Source organism: Clarias gariepinus, chromosome 8, assembly GCF_024256425.1.
Source record: "Clarias gariepinus isolate MV-2021 ecotype Netherlands chromosome 8, CGAR_prim_01v2, whole genome shotgun sequence".
NCBI lineage: Eukaryota > Metazoa > Chordata > Actinopteri > Siluriformes > Clariidae > Clarias > Clarias gariepinus.
In genome coordinates, this window is record NC_071107.1 from 14,186,855 (window position 1) to 14,201,190 (window position 14,336).

The 14,336-nt window shown below is 34.9% G+C and overlaps 1 protein-coding gene across 2 annotated transcripts; it reads right to left on the reverse strand.

Annotated features, from left to right (window-relative positions):
• Positions 1-3,603: 3,603 nt before the first annotated feature.
• On the reverse strand, positions 3,604-12,805 carry erlin1 (ER lipid raft associated 1). Of its 2 annotated transcripts, none has more exons than XM_053502688.1 (12): positions 12,679-12,805; positions 10,577-10,708; positions 10,403-10,484; positions 10,084-10,130; positions 9,880-9,941; positions 9,678-9,803; positions 9,393-9,466; positions 7,274-7,332; positions 6,355-6,446; positions 6,180-6,269; positions 6,002-6,081; positions 3,604-5,784 (listed from the first exon to the last, which is right to left on the reverse strand). In XM_053502688.1, exons 2-12 carry the CDS (start codon positions 10,687-10,689, stop codon positions 5,575-5,577), a joined length of 1,035 nt encoding a protein of 344 aa, XP_053358663.1. In that variant the 5' UTR covers positions 10,690-10,708; positions 12,679-12,805; the 3' UTR covers positions 3,604-5,574. The 2 variants fall into 2 exon arrangements, with proteins under 2 accessions (XP_053358663.1, XP_053358662.1); XM_053502687.1 differs by having other exon boundaries at positions 12,644-12,711.
• Positions 12,806-14,336: the final 1,531 nt, after the last annotated feature.

Below are 14,336 nucleotides of genomic sequence, written 5' to 3' on the forward strand. Positions count from 1 at the left end.
ATTCATTAATATTATGTTTCTTATGACTATGGAGTTGTTTTTTCAGGTGCAAATGCCTTCTGGAGCCGTCTCAGTAGCCGTGTCTGTAGCGTCATCACACTGTAATGTAATCTGCAGACAAGCCTTCAGCTGCTGACAAGGACTTCCTATCCATCGCTTAAGACAAATTCTGTCCACTCCCCAGGGACAAATGGAGGAAAAAATCTTGTTTAGACACATTATGGATAAACAACTCCCTTAGACAATGACAATTATATTGTGGATAATAATAATAATAATTATAATAATAATAATAATAATAATAATAATAATAATACAATTTAAAGCCAAGAAAAAATTATGTCCATATCAGAAATTATAGAACTACTGCAATTACAAGTAGTTATTTTAGAGCCTGAGGTCTTATCTAAAGACCCCCTGATAAGCTTTTCTTTTAAATGTAGTGCATAGTTGTCTTTTTTTTTACTTTCAATTTCTTGCCTTCTGCAATAGTAATTAGCCAATTTTGTTTAATTTGAGCAGTTGCATGGTTTTGCACAATCACTGTGAGTACATGGGAAACTAAGGAAATCTTACAGAACATTTTACCAAGCAAACGTTACCTCAACAGACCTCAAAAGATGTTATCAGAGGAGTGTTATCAGGCAACAAGAACAAAAACAAAGCCTGAAAAAAACGTGCGCACACACACACACACAGCTGCTTTGAGGCAGGCAGGGTGAGGGACTGAGTGTCACGGCAATAAGCTATAAGATGACATCTACGTTTCTACTTCCTTCACCTTAGAATGGACACAGACACTTACAATTTTTTTTTCAGTTGGAATGTGAAGATAATATTGCCACAAAAGAATCTTTGAAGATCGATAAAAATGGCTTCATTTTGACTTGGTTATCTTTCGCATGTCATCATTTCCACATATACAATATAACACTTTTGTGTTCTTTCTTATGAACTGCAGTTAGGAATTTATTGGAAGATAGCACTTTCTTTAAATAAGGTTCTGGATTTTGATTTACAAAAGTATTTAAATTAATTTCCGTTTTACTTTGGGAAAATATTAACATACAGTATATTTGTCGTCATATTTATATAAAACTACTGTATATGTGGATGTGTTTGTAACCCACACACCAATATGTATATAAGGATTTGTTTTATAAACATAACTTGACTATTGAAATATTAGCCTCTTTAGGCCTAAATCACTGTATTTAATTAGATCATTTTAAAATGGAGATGTGAAATATTGGGTATTATATTAAGTGTTTCTTCTTTAATTAAAATTGCAAGTAGATATTAATTCAATATCATGGTTCAGCTTATGAGGTGTAAATAAGACAGATTATGTTAAATTGACTAATCAATTAGGCTCCAAATTACAACTAAATAATTACTAAAGTGTAATTATAACTTTACCAGTAGTTGATCATCCTCAGCTAATCCTGAGTTGTGGTCTCCACTACAGTAAAAAAATATATATATTATTGTGGATTCTCTGAAGAGTTTTCATGATGTCATGATAATCATGAGGTATGCAGACAGTCACTGAATCACTTCAATTAATAAATATCCCACTCAAGTTATTGGGAGTGCCATACCAAAGACATCTGAGGAATACTGCATCCGGTCTTTTCACTAAAACACTATTTAAAGAGCATGTTAAGGCACATATAAGCTTCTAGTAATGTCCAGTAAGACCTACTCATTTCATTACACACACGATGACCTGATGTTTTGATTATGATGCTTATCCTGTTACCACAGTTAGTTAATATCAGAAAGATCAGCAGCTACCCTTGATGCACAGGTTATGTACCTCTCTCTCTCTCCCTCTCTCTCTGGGTGGAACAACTTCCTGCAGATTTCCTGTGAAAAAGTGAAGGAAGGAAATGTACCACATCAAGGAAGCTTTGCTGACTCACTGGCATCAGCCACATCTGTCTCACTACAAAGTCTTTATTTAAGACTTAATCATGCCTAATCCACCCCTCCAGATGTGTTTAGGTTACCTTTGAACTCCTAAAAAGTGGTTCACAAAGAACTTTCACAAAGAAAGAAAAAGAAATGCCTTTTTTTTATTTAAGGTGAGTCTGCATAAACCAGAGACATGCAGCTTTGAGAGAATAAAGAAAAACTTTAAAGTCTGACTGTTAACAAAGACAGAAGTGAAATATGCTGAAACATGCTCAAATTGTTTCTAGATCAGCAGACATTTGAAAAATAATTGGGTCAAGGCAGGCCCTTGTCCTATGAACGTCAGTGGGAGTACTATTTTTTTCTGTCGGCTGACTGAAGTGACCACTTCCTTCCTTTTCCCCTGGTCACCTCATGGGCACTGTTTCAGTCCTACACAGAAAAGTCAACACATCATTTAAAAACATTGACATTTCCTGTCTTTAGACAAATAACTGGCTAAAGGAGTTTATATCCTAAATATAGATGGATACATGAGCAATAACAAGCACTACAAGTATTATTATTATTAGTAGTAGTATTAGTAGTAGTTTTTCTGTGACCTTGCAGTTGTTTTCCAAGGCATTACTTTTTTTCTGCTAAACTTTTCATGTTACAAAAGGAAATGAGCAATGCATTAGGTCACTGCATTTAAAACACTTCCTACGACACACTCTTTTTTAGTGTTGTTTTATTTTTATTTTTCTAAATGCTTATTTAGGCACTAAATTGTTAACCTTAACAAAAAGAAAACCTAGTAACACATTTCAAAAGACTTTTTAATAACTTACTGCTAGTAAGTGTCACTCAAAGGCCTACAAGATAAAACATGTTAACAAGTGTTTTTATAAAACATGATGGGGTAGACTCGCTGACTTTTAGGGAAACTCAGGTCTGGTTTGTAGTGGATCTGGAGCCTATTCTGGATGTCCATGTTATTTTTTTATTTTTATAATAATGAGGAGTTTGATGCTGTCAATATATACTTTTTTTCCCATTTTAATGTTTGAAGTAAATCTGAAGTGCAATTGGGCCATAGCTTGAATGTGTAAAAGTACAACTGTTCCTAATATAGTGGACAGTAAGTGTACATCCCGTTAGTATAATAATTTTATAAATATGCTGACTTAACACAATTCTAAACAAAACTTAAATAAGTAAATACATTACCTCTACCATACAGGATGCTGTGCTGTTGGCCAGTGTGACTAGTTTAAAGATCACCACCCGTAGGATAATAGAGGAATGGCAACATTACACCACCTCAAATGCAAATGTGTAAATATGTTTACATTTGCATAAATAAAAAATTTAATGATTTTGTAATATTTGTGGTGATGCATGATTTGCCACATGAAGAACAGCTATAAATCCCTGAATTTACCCTCATCTTTAATAACTTATGATTTCCCTTGCGCCAAACATCATTAAGAATGTTGTTTGATCAATAGTTATTGCATTTTTTGCATCCGTTTTTAAACATTTTGTAGTGTTATTCAACCCAACAGGTATTTATACCTCTTTACCAGTAGGGAAAAGTGAGAGACCGAAATCAGTTTAAAAATCAGACAAAAAGTTACTGTTCAGTTGTTAAAGCACAAAACAGATCATTCGCAAAAAAAAAAATGGCAAACAACTACCTAAATATAAATTGGTGGTATCAAAATAAGTTTTATTTTAGAGAACTGAGCTGTCAAAATGTTACAAATTTTGCATATAAATGTTGGGAAATCAAGAACTCAACTTATGCATACGTATAAAAGTCACATTCACAGAGTAACTTCATTTTACCCATTTTAAATGATCGGCACTGAAATTCATATCCACCACTAGTAATTAGTTTCAAAAAAGTATGGATTTCTTTATAATCATTTTAAACATTTAATTACATTTAACCAAATAATGCATTTCCCTTAAAATTGTTATATATTTTCTGAACCCTTTAAGAATATGTACTTTAAAATCACAAGGGAAAAAAGTTTAATGTTAACAGAGAAGAGAAGGAAGCCCACATGAATGGCCAACACTTATGATGGAATTATGACAGTGACTTGATGAAATCTCAGCTCTTCGACTTATCCTACAACAACTCAAAGAAAACAGGTCAGACACAAAAGATACCATTAACAAAAAAAAAAAGCATTACACATCTGAATGCCATTACAGGCCTGATGAATCACCAAAGAAATATTCTTTTTAAATGAACAGAGAGGGGAAAAAGTCCTAAAAGCCAAGCCAAGTTTGACTAATCAACCAGGCAGAAAATCCTGAAACCCACAACCTACTGAAAATGAAGAAGACTTGAGAAGATACTTTTGGTAAACTCATTCTGCATGTCTCTTTCCTGAGAATTAGCACCTATACACTCAACAGGTTATAGCCATAACCACTGTAAGTGCTTACAACATTTCATTTAATGCACACAAACTATTCACATGGGAAACTAAGACAATCTAAATCTAACAAAGCTGAAACTGTGTTCTTTGAGGCTCAATTAGTATTTTCCTCTAGTCTATATCTACTAAAGAACCCATACTCCCCCCTAGTGGTGAACTGAAACATAACAGCAAAAGTGAGTTTAAAGTGTTCTTTACCCCAAACTAACAGTTCTAGGAAGTCTATTAACTGGTACAACTTTACTAAAAATGTAATAGCCCTTTCATTAGGTCAGTAGTTTCCGTAAGTATTATTTTTTACTTTCCACATACATAAGCCCTTGTCAAATTCCCGTTGCAGGTTCCTGCTGGATTACTGGAGGTTACCATTTTGCACATCACTCATGCTGTGAAATCAAAGTAAAACTAAACTAGTTGTGTTTAAATCATGGCAGCAAATGGCATGTCGGGTTTTTAAGCCCATGCTATGAAAATTAATTGAATGCAAGCGTCGTTACATTTCTCACACAATTCAACAATCACCCACAATTTAACTTGCACAGGAGAAAAGTCAAGAACTATACTGTTTACATTAATCTGTGCATTCCCAATTTACAGAACAGATGAACACAATGCAAAACCTTTTCATTCACAGAACCAACTAAATCAAACATAAACTATACATATCATTTCAACTCAACATTATTTCAGTGATGATCACTGTCTTAACCGTGTTTAATATGGGCCCACAGTCACACTAAAGGTTGTATAGACTTTGGGCCTGTGTTACGACTGTGTTATGAATCTTTTAAGCTAACTTTTTGCAAATAAAATCTTACAGCTGCATAATAGATTTCCCTGTCTCAATTAGCATGAATTTTTATATTTCCAGTTATGCAAACAAAATTTGTCCAGATGCAAACCTTTCATATATTAATCCACAAATAAAACAAAAGGCCAAAAGGAAGCAAAGGTGGGAAATTCATGCCATGTGATCACAGCAGCATCACTGATTTATTAACGCACTATAGATCTCAGTCTCTCGTTAAGACATTTGAGTCCTACCCCAAACCACAGACCTGTGATCATAAAACACAGCCTCTTTGTTGATCAGTGCCCTCAAGTCAAATGACTAACTACACAGTTAGTTTCGAGCCCTCAGCAGAAATGTATCTATGCAAGCACTCCCAGCCCCAAAGACACAGACAGACAGCCACAGAAGAGAAGCCTTGGACAGGCCCTCTCAGTGGCGCTCTGAGTCTGGTTTAATTTTCCTGGGTTTCTCGGTTTGGGTTAAAGACTCCAGCTGTTCCAACGAGTCAGCCCCTTTGGTCACGGGAGAGGCACTGTTATCGACAAACATGTTGGGAATGTCCTGGCCAAAGTAGATCTTACTGTTCCCAGCGATGGCCTGATATTTCATGAGCTGAAGATACTCCGGTGTCAGCTTTACCTACGAGACAAAGAATACAGGAAGCTGTTTAGAGACATTAATAAAAGGTTGCTTTCATACAATGCCTAGCATCATTTGCATCATACCAATAGATAAAAAAAAACATGTCCAGGCATCTGCTCAGAGTAATATGTTCGTAGTAATACATTTTAACATGCACCAAATGCTTTGTAGTATGCAATGTTTTTACATAGGTTTTAGGAAAAAAAATGTTTACCCTATTGGCTTCAGCAAATTTTGCTGCTGTGTAGAACTCAGCATCTGCTTTAGCTTTCTCTCTGGCCATAAACGCAGCATCTAAGAGACAACAATGATTAGGCAGATTAATATTGAAAACAGTCCATCCAAGAGTAACAAAATGAAACTAAATACATGTTATTATAAGTTCTCCCCACCTTCTATTTCAGAAATCTTCTTCTCAGTTTCTTTTTCCATGATTTTTTGTTTGAATTGGATCTCGGCCACTTGAGCCACTTTTTGAGCCTCTGTAAAAAAAAAAAACAAATGAAAAGGAATAAGAAACACCTCATCACTAAATCACTAAGGCAGAAGGATGCATGTTTTCCTCACCAATGATAGCCTTCTTTCTCTCAGTTTCTGCTTCTTTCTCCACAACTTTCTGGGTCTGAGCTGTGATTAGTAGTCTGGTCTTTTCAGCTTCCCTGTGATGGAGGCAAAATATGTTCTTACACAAGGCAAATGTTTCTAGATATCACAGAAAAAACTGAATTTGTCTTAATTTAAAGGTAACAGTATTTCCATTTATATATAATTGTACAACAGTAAAACATGCATAGTGTTTTAAGGTTTAAGCATTTATTCATTATGCTAACATTTGCTAATGAACCAAAACGTGGAAATTAATTGGCATCTAGTGAGTATGAATTAATTAAATGTGGGAATTAACTATCTTACTTAAATAAATCAAAAGGATAAACCAGACAAAATATTTTGCATCAGGATATGATTCGTTGCTATGCAAAAATAATTATATTTTGTGAGAATGTGCAGTTCATGTCATAGGACTAAGCATTCTATTAATTACAATGTACAATATGAAGAACAGAGATCTCATTCTTTATAAATCACAGTGTTACAATATGTAGAGATCCGACTGTTCCAGCAACAGAGCTCAAATATTTTCAATTCATTATCTTTCCAGGTTAGAGACATTATTCAATAATGAAAACTAACCTGATTTGCTTTACAGCATTTCTGCTGTTCATCATGTTTTGCTTTTCATTCATTTTTATAAACACAAATGCTGTATTTTTATACCGGTTTGCATCATCAATGATTCAAAAATAGGAAAAAGTTTTTGTCATAATTTATTATTACATTTTTTTTTACATAGTATTCTGAGCATTGAATCAAATAAAATTATGAAGCCAGTAACATAAATCAAATTCAACATGTGACAGCAACTATTAAAATAATACCAATCATAACAGACAAGTCAATCATATTTTACATTTCAAAGGTTACTCACATTAGCTCAAAGTTTCTTCTAATCGACTCCGGGATTTTAGGCTTGGTAACACGGACTGCCTGCAAATAGCAAACAACGCCCACAATGAGCTCCAAAAATTACACTACATCATTATGCAGATGCATTCCTTAATCATGTACTGTAGCATTCAATTTCAACATAAACAAGCCAAGCACTGTTATAGACACTTGAAGCCTTGCTTGAAATAAAGTTAAAAAAAAAAAAATCTAAAAAAAAAAAAATCTTTAAAAAAAAAAAAAAAAAACACACACACACATATACACACAATTTTTCCCATATCTCCTAAAAAGTGGATCAAGCAAAAACACATGTGAGCTAAAACATAAAAACTTCCCAGACCAAATGTAATTCCCTCTTCCTAAAAGTATGGATTTTTAAGACATTTTAGACCTTGAATAACAAAAAGAAAATTTAAGACTTTGATAGATGCACTGTAGATATTCTAGGTTAGCACAAGTGTAAATGAGCATTCACAAATCTAACACCCAATGTGGCTTTAAAGCTTAGAAGGTAAGGAACTCTGAAAAATTCAACGCTAGAGTATAGACAAACTGGTTATTTTTAGGTTCAACTGTATATCATATAACTCCATGGTTCTCAAAGTGTGGGGCGCGCCCCACTAGTGGGGAATACAGACATGACAGGTGGGGCGCAATGAACGGGAGCAAATGAGTGGAAAATAATAGAAAAGTACTTATTCTAATTCATGCTTTTCTTTACTGACAACGTACACTCAAAACTAAAATTTTTTTAAATAAAATCACACACAAAGAAATGGATTATTAATACAAGTAAATTAAAATAAGATCAGTTGAGGGCTGGGAGAAAAAGTGGAACCATAGTGCAACAATAACGGGTTAATGTCAGCATATTAATTGCAAAGGAACAATATAAGAAAACTTTCTGTATTATATATGTAATTATCATTCATTCCAAAGTGTATGCTAGATGTTTCTGTATTTTTGTTCAAAATTAATATTTTAACAGGCAGTGCTAGTCTGGCATTTTCTAGTTTTTTGGGCATTTTGATCCTTCAGGCGCTGAACAGAAGGGAAGATTAATATCGTTCTACGCTTTTTGTGTGTGGCATTTTGCTATGATCCCTAAATCATTGTGGTGCTGTAGAGAATAATGATGTTTATGCTTTTAAACATGTATAATTTAGGTGCGTAATCGAGAAAAAAGGCGGGTGTAGCTTAAAGACAATGTAGAGAGGAAATGCATGTGGGTATCTTATTTGCGGGTTTATTTACGCAGCTATTAATTTGTTACATGGACCACAAAAAAGCAGGGATTCAGCACCATCAGTCTAATCAACCAAAAAGCCAGCCGAAAAAAGAAAATATGATGAAGCCTATCTTGCGCCTGGATTCATGGTGGGAATGGTGGGGGCAGAGGAGAGACCCATTTTTTTTGTTTATGATTGAAATTTCTAAATGTATTAAATAACAAGAAGCCATATTTCAATCAATTTTTAGATATGTTTAACATTGTAGAATACCCTAAAGTCAGTTATAAGTCTTCCCCTCACCAGTGTTGTCATCTCTCTTTTTTTAAAGCTAATAAAAAGGTGGCTTAAAGCATAACTAAGACCTTGTCTGCTTATAAATATTTTATAAATCTCCTTACAGGAAGCTTTGCAAGTGCAAACTCAAATTTTGCTGTTATATAACAAGTTTTTAACCTGCTTATTTTTAGCTTTAAACTGTGTAGGCCTCTGTTATACAAGTCCCTGTATTATCTGCTACTATAGAAATGATAAGGTATTAGACCAAGTGTGTTAATACAAGGCTAGGTTTTCCATCAGCACCATCGGTGCTGCTGTTAGAAAAGATTAATCACCACCTTCTGACCAATCAGAATTAAGGCATCATCACTTTTATAAGGTTTATTATTTTTATGGCCGAGTCGCTATAAAGGTGTCAGGATCGTGCTCTCTCTCTCTTTTTCTCACTCACTCACGAGCACAGGGCATGAATGTTCCCAGCAGGACAAGTACTTTTATTGGTTTTAAAATGCCACAAATGAAGAAAAAAAAAAAAAGAACAAAATAAATAAATAAATAAATAAAACACTGCAGATGATAGTGATATCACACCTGGATAGTGAGACCTGGGGCCATTGAATTCAGATCCTTCTGCAGAGCGGTCTTAAGATTTTCATCGATTATATCTGTGGCACAGTAGATTACAAACAAAAATCCATGACAAAACAAATTTTACACAACTGATCTGAAATTCAGCTTGAAAAAGTGCGATGAACTTCAGGCAAATAGTTTGAACTCGTCCAGGATACACACACTATGTCCTGTAGCTGAAGTCATGTAAACATTAAGCCAGCACATAACGAGCAGAATAAACTGTTTGACATTGCTGAAACTCACCGAAGAGCTCGATGTAGACTTCCTGTAGTGTGTGAACACTGCAGAACTGATTCAGCTCGTGGTGGATTTTGTTGAATATTAGTGTCTTGTCGTAGTCTGCAGTATAATTCCTCACAATGTCCACCACTGAAAGCGGCAAAAGTCACAGTCAACTTAAAAGTTTACTTTGCTGTATCTTTAACCAAATGCAAGTTGTCATTACCTGCTAATGGCACCAGCATGTTGACCACCTCAATACGGTCAAAATAGATCATGACACCACCACTGAAGACAGGAAAAAAAATCCTTATTTTAAAAACACATATTTGTCAATATTTAGGTAAAAAAAACTCTAATGTTTTACATTGAGAACTGTTTCATGTAACGATTACTCAATACAAACTCTTATCAGTGGTTAAAGTTTTACCTCGTTCCACAAGGCACATTTTTTATTTCATCAGTTTGCAGTGTCGTCTGCAACACAGAGAACATCAGAAATTAGATTAGACTAGAAATGGATATTACAGGATTCTACATGCCTGGAATAACCAGATAAAATCCATGATTACTATTTTTAAAATCTTTAAGCTTTCAAGTTGAATAAACCAAGTTCTCCTTTTTAGCCTGTCAACTGAAAACTGAAAGAAGAAACTCTTATAAAAACAAGAGCTAAGGTTAAGCTGACTACAACAAAACAACAAATTATATTTTGCTCTTAATTTCACAAGTGGTACTTTTCTGCAGACCTGCACTGATCTGTAGGTTGTGATAAAAGGCAGCATAATGTGGTAGCCTGGGCCATTAGGAGAAGTCAGCAAAGCCCCACCTCTGGAAAAAATGAAGAATGGCAGCATTGTCTTTCACAATAAGTTTCAATTATGATGCAAAGCCACACTATGTATACATTTCTAAAGACATACCTGTAATAAACTGCTAAATGGCCTTCTTCAATCTTGTGTATGGAAGAGTGAAGCATTATGGCCATCACAGCTGTGATCGCAGCAACCACTGCCCCTACGTGCGCCATTGTCATCCTTCTTCCCAGCCCTCACCTGTTGCAAGAGCAGACCGAGAAACTAAATAATTATGCATCTAAAAATTGTACTGTACAAACAATTATTTTTTTAAAAGTACTACCTACACCATTACCAGAAATCATCTAACCTTGTGAAGTAACCAATCTCACAGGGACAAATTGACCAATATGCATTATATGATTACACAACCACATTAGAGCTCTTCAGGACCCCAGCACCACTGAAATGCAACGCCTGAAAAAATTGTGTTAATGCGACATTTTAAACGCTTTGTCGCCATTCAAAATAATCCTGAGAATCGAATTGAGAAAACAAGTGAATCAAATCAAGACCAATGTGTATCCTTATACCACTAATCATATGTCATAAAAGGGCATAAATATAATGCATGTGAATGCAGGGTATGATTTTTTTCCTCCCTCCTCTGAAGCATTCATGGGAATATCATCACCAACATCGGTATTGCATCATAAATGACCAAACTGGGATTAGTGCACCATTATTAGAGATGGGGATCAATTCTGTTATGAGTATAATCAGTATTGTCTCACTGACACTGAAATTGATTGGAAATAAAAAAAGAAAAATATTTTTACATTTATAATTGAAATGCACCAGTCGATTGGCCAGGACACTTAAAAAAGCTTTAACTTAGTCTTTCTCTCCAAACTCTGCAAGCGAATTAGTCTCAAACTCGCTCATTACACACGCTTACATAAGTCTCAGCATGTGCTAATTTATCTTGAAAATTGTGTGCTCAGTAAAAATCTAGCTTTTTTTTTTGTTTCATTTAATTTTAAGTAAAATCTTAAACTCTTCTATTTCAGGTTAATTTGAAAAGGACTCCATTTAAGTACTTATGTTCAATTCAGTTGTGAAGCTGTTGAATAAAGGTAGGGTCTAAAATTTAAGTTAGCACTCACTTTTAATGGGTAAAATGTTTTGTTTTTTTTAAATTGAGGAAAAAATATCATTGATTTTGATATTTATAAAATCGAAGATCAGCCTGGATATCGTGTTAAAATCATATTGGTGGTGACTAGTGATGCCTGTCACTAATCATTACTACCCCAAAAGATTTTCTAAAGCAAACAGAACTTTTGCTTAACTTCTACAAACTACGTCCTGCTTAATATTAACCAGAAACTCTATTCTGACACTTCCATTACAGACAGAACAGAAATCATGATCAGTTTTTAGAAGAAAAAAAAAATCAACAAACCCCAAGACTACAATGGCATATTAAATGAAATAAAAGATAAAAAAAAAAAATATAAATCCTATACTACAGGGGTTAGGCATGTACAGCGCATTACAGACCAGCTCGTTATGTCTGAATAGACTTTAATCAGATTTGAGAACAGCAGTGTAAACCTGCTCTAATGCATCACTGACAGACCCAGAGCTCATCTCTCATTTCTTTACTTGGCATTTTTACACACACACACACACACACACACACACACATATCATGGCGCGCAGGAGCGACATCCAGTGCTATATTTGGTCACGGAAAAGCACACAGCTTTGTGTCTGACCAAACTCCCCTCAGTGTAAGAGACAGATGAAATATAATGTCGAATAAATAACCAGCTAAGTTAATGGTTAGCCAAGTAGCTAACGCTAATCTTGTAGCTACGGGTACTTCCTCCCTGTGCACAGTTAGCCGAGTCATTACCAAACTGTCTATTATGGTCTACGGCTAGTATTACCTCGGAATATCAGAGCTTAACGTGTAACTATTAATTGTAGGCGCGATAGGAAGCAGTTAAGTAGTTGATTCGCTCAGTGAACTCCAGCACAATCTCCAGCAGAGCTTTCATGGTAGCTAGAAAACAACCTTAAGGCGAATGCTAGCAGCACAGTGTTAGCTTAGCTATCATTCTTGCTAATCACATACACACATTCTGATTCGAAGCCGGACCGAACTCATGTCTAATAATGTCCTACCATAGCAGTCAAAATGATCCGAGTAATATAATCACCTGTCAGTCACTGAGCACCCTGGAGCATTTCACTTTAGCTCAAATACAGACATGCCTCTTCCGTCAGCGCGCCTCTCCCACTCCTGTGAATTTGCATCAAAAGCTGAACAAGCAGAGAGGCTCGTAATTACTTCAGCAGTCTTCAAATTAAAAGTCAATCACCAAGCTGTTTAAGTACAAAGTACTTAAGTTCTATTTTAGTTTTGCAAAGAATTGAACTTTGAGAGTTGAACCATTAAAAAAAAAATCAGTGATTTACGGTAATCAAAAGATAAAAAACAAACATAGTAGTTATTAAACAAGTGCCTGAAAGAACATAAATTTATACAAGTTTTATTTTTCAAATACACAACCATACACAGTAAAATATGCAGTCAAATGCTTATACAACTGTTCATGACCTAAGAAAAGAAAGATAAGATAAAATAGTAAGATGTAATTTTATTGCAGTAGGGAAACTTGCACTATGAGAAATGTAAAACTTTAAAATAAGTAATGAATGTACAAATCTACATTTTACAGATTTACAATCTCAAGTTCCAATTGAAAAAAATAATTAAAATAGAAATATATAAAATGTACTGCATAAAATACTATAGGATGTGCAGTATTTGCAACATATAATGTGGCGAGTAATGTAGGGTGATCCAACACAGGTGTAAAAGAAAAGGTATGGAAGTCTGGTCAGTTTAGTTCTATGTGCTGTTCTGGTTAAAGATGAATACATAATAATACAATTTATAAGGTAAATTAAAAACACCAAAATCAAGCCACACACGTTAAGAACTATTTATTAAAATCAAAGTCTCTTAGTTTTAAGAGAGACTTAAAAGATTCCAAATTACAAGCTGATCTTAGACTATGGCAGAGGCCTGATAAGACGTCTGGTTTTAACATTTAGACCTTGGTATGTGTAAAAGGAGCTGAAGATCTAAGCAATAGACTTAAGAGGAAAGACTGCAATAAATCAACAAGATATTTTGATGGCAGATAATTAAACTTATTGGAAGCCAGTACAGGGAAGCCAATAACTATCTAAGAGTATCTGGATTTACTATCTAAACTTCCACTGAGGTTTAATTATCAATAAATACTCATTGTATTACATTGGCTAAACTGTGCTACTGTAAACTGCACTAAAACACAATGAACCAGATGCTGCCATTGTGCTGTAGGATTGGCTTGCGTTCAGTCACAAAGCAGAAGGCAGGACTTGCAAAAAAAAAAGGGAAATACATAACAAATCTAACCTTAGTTACATTCATTTATTCATTCATTCATCTATACCACTTATCCTGTACATGGTCACAGGGCCGTGGAGCCTATCTCAGGAGACTTTGGGCACAAGGTGAGGCACACACTGGACAGGGTGCCAATCCATCACAGTTGACATACTTACAATAAGGGCAATTTGTAAATTAGCCCAATCTTCATGTCTTTCGCCTGTTGAAGGAAACCGGAATATACAGAGGAAATCCACCAAGAGAACATGCAGACTGCATGCACACAATGCTTACTGGTGCACGTTAATGCCGTGTAGTCTGACCCAATAAAAGCACCGGTGTAGATCAAACTGATGAAAAGGTTAATGCTGGTTGCGATAGAAATGTGTCAGAACACTCAGTTGCATCACTGTTTTAGTGGCAAAAAAGGGACCT